Raw genomic sequence first — 22,185 nt, forward strand, 5'->3', positions numbered from 1 at the left:
AAGTATCTGTAGTATCTGTACTTCTACTTGAGTAGAGAATGTCGTAACCTGTCAATCACAAGGCAGCCCCGCTCTAAAACAAACCCTGCTTCTATTTGTTCAGGTGTCCACATACTTTTGACCATGTAGTGTATCACTGCTGGGCTGCACATCATCTTCCTTATTTCACATTTAATATAATTTAGAGATTATAATTTCAATAAACAATAAACTTTACTTTTCGCGGTGCACATCCAGGCAGTCTATCGTCTCACTATCGTAACGCCTTTAATATATATGTATTTCTATTTTACACCAACTATAAAAGATTACAGAAACCATTTCCTGGAATCGGATTAATATAATCCCATTGCATGTAATCCGTCACTCTCCAAACCTGCGCAGGCTCTATGTGACAAGCAATATGAGATTATAATATTAATCTCAGTGTTGAATTTGGAGATAAGGGACGGCACTTGTTCTTTGCTGGTGGAGAATACAAAAGTGATGCACAGTCTTTCTGTCTGATGAAAACATCATAACTCCAGTAATATGCTCTTACTGCAGTTTAAGGGTTCATTGCTCCAGTATGGAAGGAAATGACATTTATTTTTGTTTTATATATATATATATATATATATATATATATATATATATATATATATATAAATACTGTATACGTTACATGGTGGTAAAGCCAGTGTTTCTAATAGGTGATGTTTTATGCAAGGTTTGAACATCAATGTTACTGTTTAATTAAACTATCCTACCAGGTATATATTGACTGTGTTGCAGCTTTGAGAAATCATATAAGAAACAAGTATAAAGTAAAAAAAACAAATCGTTTTTAAAGAGGACCTATTGTGTTTTTCTTTGTCTTCTCTTTATTTTGGTATTTATAATTTGTCGTTTATGTAAAACGTCTTGTCCATGTCCAAATGGAGTTCCTCTCCCCGACAGAAACTCTGCTCCTGGACGGATTCAAACGCCTCGATTGAAATCTTGACTTTTCTTCTTTGGTAAAGTGGTGATGTCACCAAGTAAGAAAATAGCATAATATCTGGGAAATTTCTCCGTTGTGGGACTAATCAAGTCCCGCCCTCAAACAAATCCTGTCAGAGCAGAGCTGAGTGTGGAGTCTCCATGTTGAGAAGACAAACATAAATGTCATCAAGAGGACGAAGAGCTGAAGTACAAGAGGCTGAAATGCATTTTCATCACTATTCCTCAGCAGAAAAACTGTTATCTGGGTATGGTGAGGGTGCGGGACGTTTCCAACAAACACACTAAGAGGCTGCTCAGTCCCAATAGAGTGGACCAGCTGACCATCAGAGCAGAGTGGACTTTTGGGGAGGGAGGGGCAGGAGGTTGAAAGAGAATTAAAGCATGTGGGTTACATGTTCGAGTAGGAACCTGAAATACAAGTATAAGTCCTCTTTAAGTAAAGGTTCATTATCTGACTCTTTAGGGGCCCAGAACCCACAATGTGGTCCTCATACAGAGTTTCCGGTGTTATGCGCGGCAGACCAGTGTGTCAGGTTTAAGACTGGAGAGGCTCTTGTTTCGGAGCTCCGGAGGACTCACGCACTTCAGGGTGTCCCGAGGCGACAGAGTGGCTTTGGTCTGTCCCATCCACTGCACCAAGGACACCATGCTACAGTCACAGTGCCACATGTTGTCATGGAGGTAGAGCTTCTTCAGGTCTGACAGGGGTCACAAAAGACAAATGTGTAAGCATCGTGAGTAAATGATCATTTCTACCCCCGGTAATACAGGTGGACGTACCGGGCATATGGGTGAACATGTTTCCATCCACTGTCTTCAGGCGGTTTCCGCTGAGAGCCAGCTGAGAGAGCTTGGCCATGTTCCTGAACACATCAGGTGGCAGCAGCTCCAGCTCGTTGTTCCTCACGTAGAGTTCCTGGTTGAATAATCAGCACATTTTCACTTTGTGGCAACTATGTGGATCTAAAAATGTTTCCTGGTCACATAATTGTCCTAATTTACATACAGTGCCTTGCAAAGGCCCCTTGGCGTTTGTGTCATTTTGTTGCATTTCAACCTTTGCTATTTAAAATATATATATTATGATATAGCCTAACACAAAATTAGAGAATTTTAATGAAAAAAAAAAGACATATTTTTTTCTCAAAAAAACTGAAAAGTGGTGTGTGCATTTGTAATTCACCCCTTTTCTCTGAAGGCCCTAAATAAGATCAAACAGTTACCTTGAAGTCACATAATGAATGAAATAAAGTCCACCTGTATGCAATCTAAGTGTCACATGAGCTAACGGAGCACCATTAAATTTATTTTTACAAAATGGAAAGAATAGGGCACCACACCACACCTGCCAGGAGGGGACCAGTACTCACGGACCAGACTATTGCACATTAATCATGGAGGCAACAAAGAGACCAAAGATAAACCTGAAGGAGCTGGAAGGTTCTGCAGCAGAGATCAGAGTATCCGTCCACTTTTAGTCGCCCACTCCTCAGAGCTGGGCTTTATGGAGGAGTGGCCAGAAAAATGACATTCCTTAAAGAAAAAAATGAGAGCCTGTTTGGAGTCTCCCACATGTCTTTTGGCGATCTAATGGGGAACTAATTACTGTATGTGACTTCTGAAGATAATTGATATCTTATTCAGGAGTTTATAGAAAAAGGGGTTAATACGCACACAGTCATTTTCAGTTATTTATATTTTAGACGTTTTTTCCATGCAGATGACAGCTGGGGTTGTAATGACAATGTCATGCATGGCATTGTAAAACTTGTACAAAGTCAAAGAGAAGCAACTCATATATGAGTCAGACCAATTATTCCTCACATTAAACTGATACTATCCGTTTTCTGTTTGCTTATAAACCAAAGACACTGTGTTACCTGCAAGTTGGCCAAGCCATCCAAAGTTGAGGAGCTCAGCGAGGTCAGAAGGTTGTTGTCCAGAACCAACATCTCCAGGGATTGCAGCGGTCTGAATGCTCCAGCAGGGACGTTCTTCAAGCTGGATTTGGAGAGTCGGAATTCCTTAATTACCATCAATACACTGCACAACTGTAGCCAAAATGGGAGCTCGATGTGAAAACTTGGGCTAATCATTTTGACAGTGTGTGGAGCAGAACATCAGACGTTTATACGGCAGACTTCTGATTGTTTACCCTTTTTTTTCAAAGAAAGAGATTTATTTTCCAACTGGGATTTGTTATAGTTCTGGACGGCACAAACAAATGATGTCACCCTGTTTGTAACTTATCTTGGAAAACTCATATGTATGGTTCTCTTAGTTTCAAATAACGTATTTTAATTGTTTAATTTATTGGTCTGAATAAAATCTAGACCCCAGGCAGAATATAATTGGATAATTCTGCAAAACCCCACAAACTACGTGTTTCAATGTTGAATGGTTTGTAAAAGTTTATAATAATTAATTATATTCATAAGTAAAATTAATAATGAATCATGTTAATAAAAATATGTATGTTTGGCAACTACAATACGGTTATGTACAATAGCGTATAAAGGCCGTAGGTTAAAAGAAAGAATCAAAATATAGATTAAGGAGCCAGGGTTTATTCCCAGAAAAACCTTGAATTCTCTAAGATTATAAAGTCATACATTTGTGTGAGCAAAATATAATTCTATTAGTATTTATTTATGTTCATAAAAGAACACAGAAAGGAAATGTGTGTATGGAGTTTTGGACCGTGGCCTTCCCCAGAGGCCATCCTTGTCACAAGAACACCACTTTTATTTCGCTGAGTCTTAATCTTGCATATTTATGACTTTATAATCTCAGGAAATGTTTTTCTCTCAAAGATGTACATCTGTAATAGGTTTTGCATTGAGAGGTTAATAGAAACATCCACTAAACATGTATGTGATGACCTGTTATTGTCTAAGTTGAGGAACATGAGCTGTCTGAGGCCAGTAAAGGCTTTAGGAGAGATCCTCTGGATGCGATTCAGGGAAAGGTCCAGAACTTTGAGGGCGATTAGAGGCTTAAAGGCATTAGAAGGGAGCGTCGTCAGCGCATTGAGAGGAAGGTCTAAGTCCGACAGGTTCCTCATTCCAGCAAACATCTGAGGTTTAAGGATGCCAATCTGGTTCTGACCCAGCATTAGGAAGCGAAGGTTCAGGAGGTCCTGGAGACATGAAACAAAGGAAAAACATTATTTATGGTCAGATCGTCGCATCGTACATGTAATCTTTCATCTCCAAACTCTTTACCTGGAATCCCCTCGGTGGAAGGTTGGTGATGTGGTTGCCATACAGGTTGAGGAGCATCAGGTGCTTTGCACCGGAGAGGGCCTGGGGATGGATGGACTTGATGGCATTTCGTTCCAGGTTGATACTCTCAATCTTTGGAACCGATCTCAGAGCATTAGCCTTCAGGTCTGTGATCCCGTTCTCACCTTTAGACAGCAGTAAGAAAGTCGGATATCAATGCAGTTTTGGCTCACACTGCTTATACTGTATGTACTGACAGCAAAGGTCAAATAATAAAGTGTCATAAGGGTCACACCCATTTATGGGATGATTTGATGAACCAAAAGGTATTCACCTAGTTTGAGGATCCAGGCATCAGGGGGCAGGTTGGAGGGAAAGACACGAAGCCCCCTCTTATGGCAATTGACCGCTGTCTTTTCTGAACCCGACTTCCTGGAGCATTTACAGACACCAGGACAGCCCTCCACAGCCTGCACCATCCATAGCATCACCAGCATCAACCACGCCACGTGTTGCATCTCCCCTGCAGAGTCCAGGATGGAGAGAGAAAGTTTTATAATCGTGTAACCGGGTGGTTAAAACTACCATCTGAGGAGTTGGATGAACCGATCAAACCAAAACTAGTCAGGAGAAGAGCACAAACATCTTTTTCATCATGAAAAACCTCAAACCTCTGTTCAAAGCCGCTCCAACAGAACGCCAAATTATTATTTTTTTAACTTAATTCGTCCGTCAATGGAGGCCAAGCTTTTTAATTGCTTTTATTAGATAAGAAAAACAAAATTGGGAAGATAATAAAGATCATACCCAACATTAACTTACAAAAACCAGTAGATATAGATTATGGACATGTGCATAAATAGGCTATATGCAGCCACTGTGAACAATTCTGGGATACAACTCGGAAATGTGTTTATTTAAGACTTAACCTTTAAAAGTTGTAAAAGTAATCCATCCTCATATTATGGCAGGCAAAGGTACAAAATGGGTGACAATGCCAATCTCATGCAGTGCAGTATTTAAAAGATTTCATCTCCAAATATAAACTGAGGTTATAGGTTACTGAGGTACAGATGCCTAAAAGTATTTAAAAAATATATACTTGGATGACACAAAGTGAGGTGGAAAATCTGAAATGTATTTGCAGCCCTTAAAACATCAAGAGAACAAACCAAATGACAGAAAAAGTGTCAAAAGAGCAGCGTTTCACCTGGAAAAATGTTAAAAACGTGATCATCATTATCATTAACTGACCTGATTGAAGTGCATTTCATTTCTCGACTTGTAAGCTTATACCCGTTAAGCACATGTGAAAGCAGTTGTCCTCCTGCCGGGTGCCACTGACCTGAACAGGCTGCAGCAAACGGTTCTCCAGATGTCTGTCCACTGTGTGTTTTCACCTCTCAGATATGCACGTTCAGCCGTTCCTTTGAGAGTGCCGTTGCACTGTTCTGTAAGTAGCAGCTGTCAGTCAGAGAGAAGAAGCCCTGTTCTCCACTGAGCTTTAAAAAGTCAATTTTGTAAATGTAAAAAGTCTACATTAATTCGTTTTTTTAACATCACACTGAGCACTGCAAAACTATTCAGCTCCTCCCGTGTTCTGAAACTGGGAGAGGGAGGCGTGCAGCGTACGAAGTGATCTCTCTAACCTGACATAAAAGCAGCTATGAAATAACTTCCCAGTGTAGCCGTGTGGGAACGCGAAGCCGACGGTGTGAAACTCCCCGAGACGCAAGTTCTGCAATGTCACAGAACCCAGAGAAATGTGGCATCCAAAGATTATGGCATCGGTCCATGTTATACTGCCAGGTCTACTGACTACTGTGTGTGTGTGTGTGTGTGTGTGTGTGTGTGTGTGTGTGTGTGTGTGTGTGTGTAGGTTGGTGGGTGGGTGGGTGAGTTTTTCTTTGGGCATTCAAACTGTGGACATTTTCAGCTCTGAATTTTCAATGTGATCTCATCCTAATTTGTCACATTCACTCACCTGGGCAAGAACTTTTGAGTAGCATCTTGACCAGATGGCAACTTCCAAATGCTGAAGTGCCTTAAACCTGCATTTTCTCTACTGGCCATTTGGTGGCAAAAATAAGTATAAATGTATAGAAGTCTATGAGAAAATGACCCTACTTCTCTCCTTGCTTCCTATATGCCGTCATGTGTTACATATATTTTGAACAAGCGGCAACCTCCTTCTCTGCTGGCCATCAGGGGGCGACTCCTCTCTGATTGGATAGAAGTCTATGAGAAAATGATCCTACTTCTCTCTTCATTTATTATCTCAGTAAAAATTGTCAACATTGTCACAAGTTTATGGTCTCAATCTGTACTTTCAAGTCTTCTTCAATGTTCATTTAGTAAATTATGGTCCATTTGGAGTCAAATAGACCATAAAACAGGGTAAATTTGGGGCGGGGCTACCTTGTGATTGACTAAGATGACTTTAACACTTAGCTGTAAAGTTGACCTTGAATTAAGAAGATAACTTTGCATGTCTGCAAGATTTGGACATTATCATACAATGGTCAATCAAACTCAAGTGGGTGGAGCTAAAGGATGTATGACTTTACGGATGCAATTTTTAAAAAGCTTTAAACCCGCCGGAACGAAGCACACAAAACTGCTTTTCGATAACTATACAAACATCTTATTTCCACATATTATGGTATGTCCGTGCGGCGAGGCTGGTTCTGTTTGGCAGCGAGTGACACAAGTTGTTTCCCAGCCATGTAGATGCAGCAGCGGCTGCATGTGGAAGTGGGTCAGGACAGTAATTCCTTATGAGAGGAGAGAGCAGAGGGAACTGCCAAACATGTCACTCTCTGTTACGCAGCCATGAAAAGACTGAGGATGGAGAGGAGGAGGAGGAGGAGATCGGGAAGCACAGAGAGAGGAGATGGGACGACAAAAAAATGGAGAAAGGGGGGAGAAAAACGATGAGAGCAGAAGGGGGGAGAACGGGAGGCGAGGCCGGAGAAGGAGCGGGATGCCGTATCACTGTGAGAGGAGAGCGGAATAAACAGTGCAGATGAGTGATAGGTGGAGGGAGCAGGAATAAAGAAGTGGTGGAGGAGAGCGCAGGTCAAGACTGAGCTGTGCAGCACAAACGTCGGGATTAAACGAGGCGTGTGCAGCCGGGGAGGAGAGGCGACAGATAGACAGTTGTGCTGACTGGACTCATTCTTTTGTCGGAGAAAGAGGAAGATGAAAGATCCTTTTCACACACATGCACACACGCACACACACGCACACACACGCACACACACACACACACACACACACACACACACACACACACAGACACACACAGTAGCAAGCCATCTGGAAGAGTGTCATTAGCCAGCCTTCACAGAGATATGGAGGGAGACGGAGCAGATAGCAAGAGAGACTGAGAGGTGAGAAGGCCTGTGAGGTGTGTGTGTGTGTGTGTGTGTGTGTGTGTGTGTGTGTGTGTGTGTGTGTGTGTGTGTGTGTGTGTGTGTGTGTGCACGCGCAACAAGGGACAGAAAATGCAACACAAGTGAAGTCATTTTTTTGGGAGATAAATCTCCAAAGATGAGAGACTGGATATCGTTTGAAGATTAGCAATGCCGAATTAAAAACCGATACCATGAATTCCACAACAATACAGTCCCGTGTTTGATATTTTGTGGGAATTAATAACTTTATGGCCTCATTTTTAGATATTTTTTTAGACCAACTACAGTTTCTATAAATGACTGGAGCTCATTTCACTATATATATATATATATATATATACACTGTTGGTTTAATTCACCACTAAATCATTGGATAGAACCAAAGTAAATGAGAAAACTACAAAGTTTAAAAGAGAAAAGGTCGAGAGTGACATACAATTAATAGAGAGAAGTAGAAGAGGAGGGAGGAGGAGGAGGAGGAGGAGGAGGGAGGAGAGCTGATGGTGACCGGCTGATAAATGCCTCCATCCTTCCACGCAGCCATCTGAAGATGTTTACAGCCCTTCTACCCACAGCAGATGGTCATTCATTTTGCATGGCAAGCTTCCAATCGTAGCGTTTGTTAACAATGGCCAGGCGCCATCAGATCAAAGCTTATAGATCAGATGGTGTTTTCATGGACGAGCAGTGTCTCCCAAACACTCCGCTGTCAATAAACGGCTGCTGTGAGAGGGATGGAGGCACCGAGTGCTTATTGACGAGAAAAGACTTGAGTTTGAGAGAGGGGGCGGTCAATATCGACCGGAAATTGCGACAGTAAAGATGGAAAGTTTGTGAAGTCAGAAGTGAGGGTTTAGGTTCATGACGAAGTCGGGCGGCTCCAGTGAACATGACTGATGCTTCCAGAGTCAGACGTTAGCCAATTAGACGGCTGCAGTGTCATAAATATAAACTCATGGAAGCGCTCCAAAGATAATAATTGATGGTGGGAGTGACTATGAGGACACTCAGAGGATAACGTCCTAGTAACAGAATTACTGATGTCTAAGGTCAAACAATAAAATGCCAACAATGAATTTATGAGGTTTAAACTCAACAGAGTGATAAAAAAAGAACAATACAGACAGTAAATATCATGTAAAGTTGCTCTCATTCTCACACTGAGAGAATTCCTCACCGAGAAAAATTACTTAAATCAGACACAAATGGACCATAATTTACTAAATGAACATCATGCTGGATTGAAGAAGACTTGTAACTAGAGATTGAGACCATAAACTCATGTTTACAATATTTACTGAGGTAATAAATCAGGAGAGAAGTAGGGTCATTTTCTCATAGACTTCCAGACAATCAGAGAGGAGTCGCCCCCTGATGGCCAGCAGAGAGAATGACAGTTTAAGGCACTTCAGCGCTGGCTTCACTTTTCAGAAGGAGGTTGCCGTCTGGTTAAAATAGAAGTATGTAATACACAGCGGCAGACAGGAAAGTTAGCAACAAGCTAGTTAGCCAAGTGGAGCATTTAGTAGCTAAATAGACGAATGTCAAAAATTGGTGGAGGCCAATGCTGAATGCTAATGTTACTCCATATCAGCTCAGCATCATAAAATACTTGTGCTCACTCCCAGATAATTCCCATTGTTGTAATACATTCTAACATGTAATAATTCAAGCATATGATATGTGCAGTTGAGTCATTTTAGCTATTTGACCTTGTTAGTCATTATAAAATGCTTCATTATGTGTTATAGATATTTATGAGTGCTTGTAACTGTAAATTATACATTGCTCTAAGCAGATTATAACACATTATGAGTATGTTTATCATGCATCATGGGCGTCCTAGAATAGAATGACTGGGTAACCAGTGACAGATGTAATCAAATCACTCAACGTCAGGCTTTATGAATGAATGGACATGAGATGAAAATTCAAGCTCATCACCGAGCTGTGAGATAAAAGAGGCTTTAAAAACCCCAGAAGTGCAGACTTGGCTGATATTTGCTCTTTGGGGCTTCATCGTGTTGCATAATAGTCATTTGATCTATTATTGATATAAAATATATTGATTACAGAAGGCCTGGAAGGGGTTTGATTACAGTGGTTTTAATGTCAGCACCCTCACTGTGCAACATGAGCTCGACTAAAGTCTGAGGATAATAATACAGGCAACAGTGTCGTGTTTGATGACTGCAGCTCCGACCAAAAGCCTTCGAGGTTTCCGAGCCTGCTGTTAAAAGAGCCTCAGTGATGAGAGGCTCTGGGTGCTAACAGCAGGCCTTCTGGGCGGGTTTTCATGCGACAGATGTTGACTGGAGTGATGCTCAGGCAAGCGTGGCCAGCCCGAGCACCTATTACCCATGCAGCGGCCGAAGCAGTCGAGTCAAATCAAGCATATTCTATTTGAAGTAAGAAGACTGTGATTGTTCCCTCCAAGCTAATGGTTAACCCCCCTTAAACCATGGCGCTCCATCTCCTCCTGGATCAACCATGGGAACACTGAGCCTGCAGGCACCAACTACACCCTAATGAACACACATCATCACCATGGTAATGGGAAGCTCTGTGTTCTATGGCTCTCTAGCATCACCTACTGACAGATGGTGTGCAGTACTTCTCAGGGTTTTGTGCACTCTTCAGGTCCTGGTACCATCCTGGACTCCTTACTGAGGTCCCAGGATGCATTCTGTCTGTTTTTACAGGGGTGTGCCAAAGAAATATCCAGGCCATGTGCTCTGGAAATGTGTGGGCCTCCCGACCTATAATACTCAAGTACATTATCATCTAATTGTACTTAAAGAACCAAAAGTACTCATTAGAGTAATATATTAATGTGTTCACTGCTTTAATGGTGTAGCTGAGGTGGAGCTCATTTTAACTCATTTATAAACTGCCTGTAGATTAATCCATTAAAATACATCATCAATAATTCGTTGATTACATTTTGTTTTAATCATCTGAATCTGCAAAGAACATTTTGGTGGGTTTTTAACCACTCAAGGCACTTTACACTACATTCAGTCTAATTTACCCATGCAAACACATGAACACCCTTCGGGAGGAGCTTGGGGTTCAGTATCTTACCCAAGGTCACGTCAGCATGTGGACTGGGGGAGCCGGGAATCAAACCACCGGTGATCCACCTGGAGGGCGACTCTGAGCCACAGCCGTCCTCCCGTCGGTGTGTGAATGTGTGTGAATGAGTATTCATGTACAAGGCAGGACATTTTACAATTACTACAGAGCAGAGGAGCTGGATGGCTGCCAGCGCTGGCTGGTTGTAACCTTTGTAAAAGTGGAGGGAGAATTTCCCAACGGAGATCAATAAAGAATCACATTATTATTCAACCTGATGTAAGAGGAACCTGGATTCCTGGTTCACCCGATGTTTTCACTTCAGTCGCTGATGTTACAAGATCTCTCTCTCTTCCTAATAAATAAATACAAATTAGGGGGGTGGGGGAGTCCATCCCAAAATCAAAAATCCATCATTTTCCAATTACCTTTAGTGCTTTTTATCGATCTAGATAGTTGAGTTGTGAGTTGCCTAGTTTTGGAGAGATTGGCCGTAGAGGTGTCTCAGCTTGTGGTGCTCAAACGCTAAAAAAATACATTTAAAAAACTCTCTTTTCCAGAAATCAAGATAATCCACAGACCTGGTTTTAAACAATTTCACTAAATACATATAGCACTGCAGGTGGGTGGGGTGGGGGGGATATGTGTTTTTATTTTGAGGTGAACTATCCCTTTAAAGTGAGACGCTGAGGCAATTTTTAGAGTTTGAGCTATTTTACATAGAAGACATAACACATCCAAATCTCATAAAACTGCATCCTTTACACCCACCAAACTTCCTGTGTAAATTCAGTGTTCAGATTTATTTTATGGAAATGTCTGCAAATTAGTACAAATTCAATAAGATTTACATATTTAAACATTTCAGAACACTCTGAACTATTCACCTGTCGCGTCTCCCCTCACGTCAAAAATCCAAAGCTACAGACCTGTATCTCTTCTTTCATTCCTCTCTAAAACCTTGGAACGTGCCGCCTACAACCAACTGTCATCCTATCTCTCGCTGAACAACCTCCTAGACCCTAATCAATCAGGATTCAGGACTGCTCACTCCACTGAGACGGCCCTCCTCACAGTGACCGAGTCCCTGCGAGACGCCAGAGCCTCGTCCCACTCCTCCGTTCTCGTTCTCCTCGACCTATCTGCTGCGTTCGACACAGTCAATCACCAAATCCTCCTCTCCACTCTGGCTGAACTTGGCATAACTGACTCTGCTCTCGCCTGGTTTACATCATACCTGACAAATCGCACCTTTCAGGTCACATGGAATGGCTCTATGTCCAAACCCTGTTCTCTGGACACGGGTGTCCCTCAAGGCTCAGTATTAGGACCGCTTCTGTTCTCACTATACACTAGATCACTAGGTTCTGTTATTACATCGCATGGATTCTCCTACCATTGCTACGCAGATGACACCCAGCTGTTCCTCTCTTTTCCCCCGTCCTCTGACACCCACATTGCAACTCGCATCTCGGACTGTCTGGCTGACATCTCTGTCTGGACAACTGCACATCACCTCAAGCTTAACCTGAATAAAACCGAACTCCTCTTCATCCCAGGGAAAGACTGCCCTCGCATGGACCTGTCGGTCACTGTCGAGGGCATCACAGTATTGCCGTCGTCAACTGCGAGGAACCTGGGTGTAATCCTCGATGACCAACTATCCTGCACCCCCAACATCACTGCTGTGGCCCGATCCTGCAGATTTGCCCTCTACAACATCCGCAGGATTCGGACCATCCTCACAAAGGATGCAACGCAACTCTTGGTCCAAGCACTGGTCATCTCCTGCCTTGACTACTGCAACTCTCTCCTGGCCGGACTCCCGGCCTCTGCGATGAAACCATTGCAGCATATCCAGAATGCTGCAGCACGTCTTATCTTCAATCTACCCAAATTCTCCCATGTGACCCCCCTCCTCCGTGACCTCCACTGGCTCCCTGTTGCAGCACGCATCCAATTTAAGACGATGACACTGGCCTTCAGGGCCATCAATGGAACGGCACCCATCTACCTTCAAACACTGGTCAAACCTCATGCCCCGAAGCGAGCACTTCGCTCCTCTACTTCAGCTGGCCGGCTGGTACCACCATCGCTGAAATCAAACAAATGTCGCTCAGCAGAGTCCAGACACTTCTCTGTTCTGGCGCCTCAGTGGTGGAACGAACTCCCGACTAATGTCAGGACAGCTGAGTCATTTGCCATTTTCCGAAAAAGGCTCAAGACTCACCTGTTCAGACTTCACCTCGACTAGCATGACCTCCCCCCCCCCAAAAAAAAAAAAACCCTTACCTATAGCACTCTGATCGTAGCACTGTTGCTCTTGAACTACTAGTTTACTCAGATGAGGACCTAACACTTGTTCTACTTTTAGCTCTTACTTTATCGGCAATGATTCGTTGTGGTTTCCTTGTTTCCTTCTTTTGACAAATGTACTTATTGTAAGTCGCTTTGGACAAAAGCGTCTGCTAAATGACCTAAATGTAAATGTAAATGTAAAAATGATGCCGATGATTGGCTGTTGTACTCCATCTAACCTCCTGTATTTAAAAGCAAATATTTGAACACACACACACACACAAACACACACACACACAAAGAGAAAGACATTATTATTATGACCACGTTTCCATCACATCATAGAAAGTTGCCGTGTGCTTCTTGCTTTCATCGCTGTTAGCACTGATCCAAACACGTGGAAACGAGGTCACACTGAAGGTGCGTCTGCCTCTTATGTAACAGATGCGGCCATGAAACACCTTCATCACAGTGCCAATCATTCCTCAGGAATTATTCAGCGTTTTGCATATCCAGCCTTCAAAAGGCACAAGTGACGAGCAGGCGCGATCGTGCCATCTGCTTTGAATGTGTGTGTGGTTGTACACAGTGCACTGTACCTGTGAGGAAGGCCTTTTCGCCTCCTGTCTGAGCTGTTTGCCTGCAGCGTCTGTCTCTGTGTCGTATTCCACTTGAACGCTGGATTTTGTTGTTTTACAGGAACAGACTGGGTTCACTTTGGAGCTCATGTGAACTCAACATGTTACTTTGGTTATTTTCAACCAGGCACCAACCTCCCGTGCTGAAAAGTGTCTTGATTCTCTCTGCTGGCCTCTCTGATTGAATAGAAGTCTATGAGAAAATGACCCTACTTCTCTCTTGATTTATTATGTAAACATTGTAAACATGAGTTTATGATCTCAATCTCTAGTTCCAAGTCTTCTTCAGTCCAGCACGATGTTCATTTAGTAAATTATGGTCCATTTAGAGTCAAATAGAACATAAAGCAGGGGATGCTTTAGGGCTACCTTGTGATTGACAGGTCTCTACCAATACAGTTAGCTAAGATGACTTTAACACTTAGCTCTAAAGTATACAAAAGTACAAATATGGTCACTTCCTTCACTGGTTACAAAAATTCAGAGATGGCGGCGGCCAAAATGCCGAACTAGAGGCTTTAAAACCGAAGTGCACACGTGTTATTATTAAACCTTGTGCTTGTGTTTGAAGAATTCAGACATTTTTAGATGGTTTCTCTGACTGAGAGGATCATTTCGATGGATTTCTGCCTCATCGACCTTCACAGCAGGAGGACGGCTTAACGGAGGAAATCTGGACATGTTCGCATAAAACTGAAAGAAAGAAAAGATCATGAGGTAAATCAGACCGAATGGGTGGTGGAGTGTTTTTGTGTGTGTGTGTGTGTGTGTGTGTGTGTGTGTGTGTGTGTGTGTGTGTGTGTGCGTGCGTGTGTGTGTGTGTGTGTGTGTGTGTGTGTGTGTATGTAAATGCGTATGCGAGTACAACAAAAAATAATATTTTTTTGTGCTTCACACAGAACTTCAAAGGGACTTTAAAATCAATTAGCCTTGTCAAAACCACACTATTTCCTCCTCCTCTCAGTCTTAATGTATGCACAGACCTTAACCTGAATGTTTTTTATTCCAGCCTGTAGCAGCAGCGCTTCTTTGATGCTTGATTAAACGGACTATTGTGCTGCATAATGAGACCCGCGCCGACCTTTGTGGAATAATTTAGCTTTATTAATTAAAAAAACAACAAAATGATCTCAGGCAAAGTGTAGTTTATCTGTGTGTGTGTGTGTGTGTGTGTGTGTGTGTGTGTGTGTGTGTGTGTGTGTGTGTGTGTGTGTGTGTGTGTGTGTGTGTGTGTGTGTGTGTGTTTTCAGCTTCAGGGCATTTCGAAATCTCATTTTTCCGTCTATTGCACAATCTATGCGTCCGATCTGCAAATTGAAGTGTAAAGTTCCTGTGAAACAAGTGTTTCTCATATAAACTATAAATGACCCGTTGGAGGCCTCAAACAAACGAGATGAATAACACATTTGGGCTTCGTAGTCGTAGAAACATTCTGCTTTATGGTCTCAGTAAAAATGTTTTACTTTATTTGGTTTATTTGTGTTGATTGAGAGGAGACTCTTGCGTGTTAACAGCTCTACAAACAACACAGCGGTGCTGTTTGGTTCAACCCGTTAACTGTGTCCACACGTGAGTGCCAACAGTCTCATCTGTCCCTCCATGTTTTATCTCAGCAAACAGACTCTGTTCCACACGGCTGCTTCCACAAACACGATGAGCTGCTGCTCCTTTTTTGATAAACTGCTACAAAATGAAACCTTTCAGCTGCTTAATTCCCCACGTTTCATTCAACATCACAAACGTGAACCTCAAAGTCGCTTTTGATTCGTCCTCTGAGGAACAGGAATTTCTGGATGAGATTTCATAGCGACAGCTGGAAGCGTGAGAGCACGTGTGTGGACTTTAAACGTTGGCGGTGGTTGAGTTCTCGTCTGCAAGGAGCTGAGGGTTCTGGGAGACAAAGATGGCTTCGGTTGGCTGTTTGAATTCTCAAGTCATTTTTGGTAAATAGAAGGAATACTTCACCCAGATTAGTATTGGATTCGGACCTGAAAAGTATTATTTGGGGGACGTGAAGTAATTTTCAAAAGTGAAGTTATCTTTGGAAACTGAGGCCATTTTCTTTTTAAATTAAAGGAATTGTGTTTGCATTTTATGGACTTAAAAAGTAACGTAAAGTAAACGTTGCCAACGAGTCGGTCCGCATTCGACTTGTTCATTAAGCTTTGTGGTAGAATTGGAAAGTGATCTTTCAGTATTTATTTAGACTTCTTTAATTATGTATTTATTTGACACGCATTCCTGTTGATTAATAACAACTCTTACTATGTTGATGTAACATCTCAGTCTTCACTTTTACAGAACGCAAAATAAACACACAGCAATAACTATAAATCAATATTATGTGAAAAACCAACATTTCATATATATATATATATATATATATTACTGTTACTTATATTTGCCTCTTTACTGCTGTAATCCTGTAGACGTCCCGCCGTGGGACTAACAACGGGTTCTCTTATCATTACGTTTGTCATCGTAATGCACAAAGAACTTGAACATGTCGGATGAACCACTTACTTACGATGTGGTGGACACGTTTACTTCATTTGAGCTGGTTTGTTTCTCCTCAGACGATGTAAATAGGTGTGTGCATAGGATCGGATCTTAGTAACTAAACTATTTTAATATGTTTCTGTATTTGTTGCTTGTTGTACGTACAAAGAACTGCTGTTGATAAATATGAAATATATGAATAAAAAACAGAGGTTGGAAGTAACGAAGTACAAATACGTTGTTACTGTAGAATTTTCTGGTATCTGTACTTCTTCTCAGTAATTTCACTAAAACTCTTGATTTTTAGTGTGCAATTTGTTTAATGATTTATGATCTATCTATCTATCTATCTATCTATCTATCTATCTATCTACTTGAGCAGAGGATCTCTACTTTTAACCCCACATAATAAATAGTATAATATGATATTGACCGCTAGATGGCAGTGTAAACCCGTACTGAGCCCGGTATGCCGGATATGCCAGAGCGAGAGCTAGTCAGTGACGTCATCTCCGTGCGACTGTCGAGGCTCCCTGATTTCACCATGGCCGAAGCTGAGTATGTGTTTGTTTTTTTAACTTCATCTAAGTCCATCCGTTCGTTCTCTTCGTCTAGTTGTATCATTTCGAGTCTCAGCCAGAAATAGACGTTTCTCCAATCCGGTCAAAACGCGTATTTGTCGGGTTGACGGTGAGAAACGTCCGTTTCTAGGGATGTTGGTTTCACATGGGTCCGTGGAGATGAACAGCCACCGCGTAGCTGGCGTGGAGCTGTTTTCTTGTCAATGTTCAGCGTTAGTTGTGTGTGTGATCGAAGTGGCAGCTGTCTGTTGGACGGAACGAAGCTAAACCAAACTAAAGTGGAGCAGCAGACATCGGTTTTACTTTTAATGAAGCCGCAACATGGACTCGATTAACTCATTTCTGTCGCGTCTGCTTCTGTTGTCAGGCCGAAGAAAGTGATCAAGTTGGTCCCGGAGTACCTGCTGAAGAAGAGGAAGGCGTACCAGGCCATCAAAGCCACCCAAGCCAAGCTCGCGCTGCTCGAGAAGAGAAAGGTGAGTGATCAGACAGGTCGCATCCCGAGTCTCTGGGGAGAGGACACGTGATCCTTTCTGATCACAGCTGATCGGATCGAACAGCTGGATGTGATTGTCATTTCATGTGACTGAATAGAAATGATGTAAAACGTGTTTAACCAGATGATTAATCAGAAAAAAAATAACATATAAAACTTTGACTTGAGTTTGATCTGTTGTGTGATGGTGAGATTAAATCCCATCAGTCCGATCAGCTGCAGAGTCATCAATAACCATCTATTCAACGAGTCGGCGGTTTAAACACCTGTGAAGGCTGCCCTCGTGCATCCTGGGTAACGGATCTCTCCTCGCTCCCCAGAGCAGAAGTAAGAGACGGCGGACCAGAACAACATTTACCTAAGTGTGTTCTTTCCATCTGATTCCAGGTCACAAAAGGCAAACCGTTAAAGTTCAAGCGTTTGGAAGACTTCCTGAAAGACAGCCACAAGAAGCACCGCGATGACACTCGCATCCACAGGTCGGAGCGCAGGCCGCCCGCGCCGCTGCCGCCCGCCAAGAACAGGCTGGCCTTCGCCGTCCGCATCAGAGAGTGAGAACTTCTAACGCCTCCCTTCATACGTTTAAATGCAGGGTCGTACAGTGTCTGGTGTTTATCGACCTTCTGTGGTGGCTGTTTTTCCTGACTTGGAATAAAGTGCTTTTAATCATAAAGGAAGCAAGAAAATACAAGTACTTGCATTCCAGTACTTGAGTACTTTAAAAAATACCATTACATTTCTAATAATAACTTTGAAAATGTCTTTTATTTCAATCAGATAATCTGCACTGATGCGGTTAAAATTCAACCTTGTGTTTTTTTTTTTATTAACAAAAACAGCAGTTTGCAGTCGGGATGTTAATAATTTACTGTTTTACCGTGCTGTCAGTTAAACATTTAAAATAAATATTAAAGATAAAAAAGCTAAGAGACGCAGAGGAGCAGCTTGTCACTTAAAGGAGAACAGCACTGGTCCATTCACATATTGTTGCAGCTTATTATTAGGCTCAATGATGAGGGGTTAACGTTGCGTTGCCTTGGTGACAAACGGTGTATCAGAGTAGTCTTACATGTATCGGACCTGACACTGGTATCAGTGCAGAGGGCTGGGAATCTTTGGTTCCCATGATTAGATTCTAATTCTTGGGGTCACGATTCGATTCAAAATCAATTTTTGAATTACATTATCTACTCCGGTCCTCTGTGAGCTCATAAAGGCGGAGTGGCAAATTATGCTATAACAGCATAAGATTTTATCATTTAAACTGATTGCAATAATGTAACTACACATAGGCAAATCTAAGACCAAATATTACATGAAGTCATGCTTAACTTGCCCAAACATTTAGTATTTTAAAAAAAAAAAGTAGATTTAAATAGATGTCAGTTATTTAATCGATTTCGCAATATATTTTTTTTCCTGAATCAGTGCAGCCCTGATAAATAGAACAGACTCCAGCAAGGTAATCCACCAAAACGTCCTTCAGGAAGTTCTCTTACTAATGATTAAATAAAAAGACTGGTTTGTCAAAAACGTTGTAGGTAACGTGTCCTAAACTCCAGCTGACGTGGCGGTGAGAAACGTTTCACTTTGACTTCTCTCGTTCAACAAAAAGGGAATTCTCCCGCCTCGATTTTAACAGTTAGTTTGATGTTCAGTTCCAAGTTTATTTATGAATGACTTTGAGTTTTACATTTAATGATCCATCAGCTTTATTTCGGCTATTTATTTAGTACAGAGATCTTCAACAGAGGGTCTGGGACCCCTAGGGGGTCCGTCGAGTTACTGCAGGGGTCCCCAAAATTATTTGTTCCCAAACTTTTTCTCTTCTAAAATGTTAGATATGTCCAAATAACCCGTTTTAACATGAATCCAACCTATATTAAGCAAATATGAATCTTCCTGTTTGTTTAATATTATGTTGAGGAATTGTGATGTAGAAATGCCAAAACCGAATTAAAATATGAACCTGTCAATTATATACATTAAGTACAGTTATACATGGCACTATAGGCTGTACTACACATAATTATTATTGGCCCGGTTTAATAAGGAATACAATTTTATATATGTATTAGATGGTCCTTGGCCTGAAAACGTTGAAGACCTCTGATTTAGTACTTATGGTCAACTTTTATTTTATTTTTTTTCGTAAGGGCGGGGTATCTGCAGATTAATCAGCGATCTTTTATTGTTTCTGCTCCAAATCGTTATGTATCAGCCTTAATTTTATATATCTATCAATGAAACACCATTCCAATGTGGTTAAACATGGATGATCCTCCCCTGTTTAGGATTAAAGGTGTCAGTCCCAAAGTGATGAAGGTGGTCCAGATGTTGAGGCTGAGGAAGATCTTCAGCGGCGCCTTCGTCAAAATCAACAAGACCTCTATGGCCATGATGAAGATCGTGGAGCCTTACGTGGCCTGGGGGTGAGTACCGCTCGACTGCTGCAGAAGTTACACGGAGACTTTTGCTCATTATAAACACGCGTTCATGTGTTCTCGTGACAGATTTCCCAACTTGAAGTCCGTCCGTGAGCTCATCCTGAAGAGGGGACAGACCAGGGTCGGCAGGAGGAAGGTTCCTCTCACAGACAACACCTTCATCGAGGAGCACATGGGTGAGCGTCTTCCTCGCCGCCACACGATGGTATCAAGCACACGTCCCGCCAGCCTAGTCTCACCCATTACATAGGCGCAGTCAGCTGGGTGGTATATCTACATTAAATGTAGACACCGGCTTCACACACACATTTATACACCGCTGTGATTTACATTTAATAAAAAACTTCATGAATTATATGATACATATAATACAATATACAAATAACATTGAATTTAATATCAAATCAAAAATATCGAATTTTTTTTTTAAAGGCCATTGTAAATAAAGGGGCAAGAGTCCCATCCATATGATTTTATTTTGTGTATACTTCCTGTCTGCCTAGTAACCTTGGTGAATATGAAGAAGTATGTTTACTTTCACACCTAGTTGGGTTCATTTGGTCCGGACCATTTTAGTTCTGCTGCAGTTCCTTGTGTTTTATTGTGAAAGGTATGAACAGAAGTAGCGGTATACATTTCCGTTGTTTATGTGGCAGTAAGCGTATTTTACCAAATTAATGAATTCAAAGTACTTTGTGACCATCTGTTTTATGAACACTGGCTAATCAGTTATAGTTAAACAGTGCTGCTTGAATGTATTTTCATGGAATTTCTTTTTCTCAGGTAAAAACGGCATAATCTGTTTGGAGGACCTGATTCACGAGATCTACTCTGTTGGTAAGGGCTTCCGATCTGCCAACAACTTCCTGTTGCCCTTCAAGCTCTCTGTGGCTCGTCACGCTGCCCGGGACAAGGCCGGGCTCCTGAAGGACCTGGGAAACCCCGGCTTTAGGAATACAGACATTAACTCCATCATCAGACAACTGAACTGAGGAGGAACGCGTGCCAGAAGGACACTGAGGGGCACCTACAAGGGTGCTTTATTTCTTAAGGAGTAAATGCCAACAGCAGAATATTTCACCCAGAGTCATATTTAATATTCATCTCTCTGTACACTTGTTCTCCTGGTTAGAAGCTGGGAGACTTCAGAAGGACCTTTTGACTTGTTTGATAAAAATATCATGCAGAACCTCTGATTACGGACTCATGGAAGCAGTTGTGCTCTGGTGGAAATGTAACATTTTGAGTCACTTGTGAAATGTTTAAGGAACACCACAAAATTACCATTTGTATATCAGTAAATCACTCTGACTTCTTGAAGAAAACTTGTTTTTCTCTCATGCCTCTACTAGCCTTTACAACTATCACAGGTCCAAGTGTCATTTATCCAGTGTTGTGCTCACTACTTGAGATGAGTGTTTTAAACAAACCCTGAGGAAGAGCAGAAAGAGACAAAGTTTAACATGCTTGCTTAATAGTGGAATTACAACTTCCAGGTCTGTCAGATAATCCCAAAATAATGTTTCCCCATTGACTTACATTGGGAAGGAGACATTTGAAGAAGAAAAAAAGTTTAAAATTAAAATAACTTCCCATAACAAACCAGGCGGCAACCTCCGGCATTCTCTCTGCTGGCCATCAGGGGGCGACTCCTCTCTGATTGATTAGAAGTCTATGAGGAAAAAAGACTGCTTCTCATTTGATTTATTAACTCAGTAAACAATCTGTAGTTTTAAGTCTTATTCAAAACTGCATGATGTTCACTGGTTGCAAAGTTTTCACGATGGCGTCAGCCAAAATGTTAAATGTTCAAAGTATGGTACGAACCCCTTGAAAAGCCCCTTTTAAATCATTGACTCAACATTAAATAGTATAATAGTGCGAGTTTCTAAAAGGCTGTTTTGATAAGTTGCTGTTGCCAGGATTTTTGACTCAAGTTCAATGTAGAGAGAAAAACGTTTTCAAGTATTCAAGGTAACGCGAGGAGTAATTGATATACTAATGGTCATTTTGAGAGTATTATTTCTTCAAAGGGTGCTTGGTTATGACACGTGCTGTTCCTCATGTTGTCAGTGGGATGGATCAATACTTGCTGCATATATGACAGTGATTGAGTAATTAGGATGGGCTGTCCTGCATGCAGGTGTCATACGCCCACCTACAGCAATTTCATTTAGTAGTTTTCAATGTTAGTCTTTAAAAGTCAGTCTAATGTTGATTTATGATTCATTGTTGATACACTTTGTTTTACAATAAAAAGAATTTAATAAAACAATGATTCAGTACTTTTGCAATGAAAACCAAAACAGTGATTGAGATGAGCTAAGGTTATTTCTACAAATGTCTTTTTGGAATCTGAGTCGTCGCCCCCTGATGGCCAGTAGAGAGAATGCAAGTTTAAGGCACTTAAAGAACCAGGGGTTGCCTCCTGATTTGGACATACTAAATATTTTTTCTGGCATAATAAATAGTATGGAAGTATGGGTATTTGATGGATAGTCAGCTCTAGTGTAATGTGGCATCTCTG

General features: G+C 41.6%; 2 protein-coding genes across 2 annotated transcripts; one reads left to right on the plus strand and one right to left on the minus strand.

Moving 5' to 3' along the window:
• Positions 1 to 1,491: 1,491 nt before the first annotated feature.
• LOC311026791 (uncharacterized protein) lies at positions 1,492 to 6,217 on the minus strand (the record flags this gene model as incomplete). Its single annotated transcript, XM_084030489.1, has 7 exons — positions 1,492 to 1,682; positions 1,765 to 1,900; positions 2,865 to 2,985; positions 3,867 to 4,123; positions 4,209 to 4,393; positions 4,543 to 4,731; positions 6,193 to 6,217. The coding sequence occupies 7 exons, from the start codon at positions 6,215 to 6,217 to the stop codon at positions 1,492 to 1,494; spliced, it is 1,104 nt and encodes a 367-aa protein (XP_083886615.1).
• A 10,417-nt stretch (positions 6,218 to 16,634) lies between these two features.
• rpl7l1 (ribosomal protein L7-like 1) lies at positions 16,635 to 21,916 on the plus strand. The gene is made up of 6 exons (XM_084030636.1): positions 16,635 to 16,692; positions 17,083 to 17,191; positions 17,599 to 17,762; positions 19,506 to 19,643; positions 19,725 to 19,834; positions 20,442 to 21,916. The coding sequence occupies exons 1-6, from the start codon at positions 16,679 to 16,681 to the stop codon at positions 20,648 to 20,650; spliced, it is 744 nt and encodes a 247-aa protein (XP_083886762.1). The 5' UTR covers positions 16,635 to 16,678; the 3' UTR covers positions 20,651 to 21,916.
• The last annotated feature ends 269 nt before the right edge of the window (positions 21,917 to 22,185 follow it).

The sequence above is a fragment of the Eutrigla gurnardus genome, assembly GCF_963514095.1.
Source record: "Eutrigla gurnardus genome assembly, chromosome: 16".
Taxonomy (NCBI): Eukaryota; Metazoa; Chordata; class Actinopteri; order Perciformes; family Triglidae; genus Eutrigla; species Eutrigla gurnardus.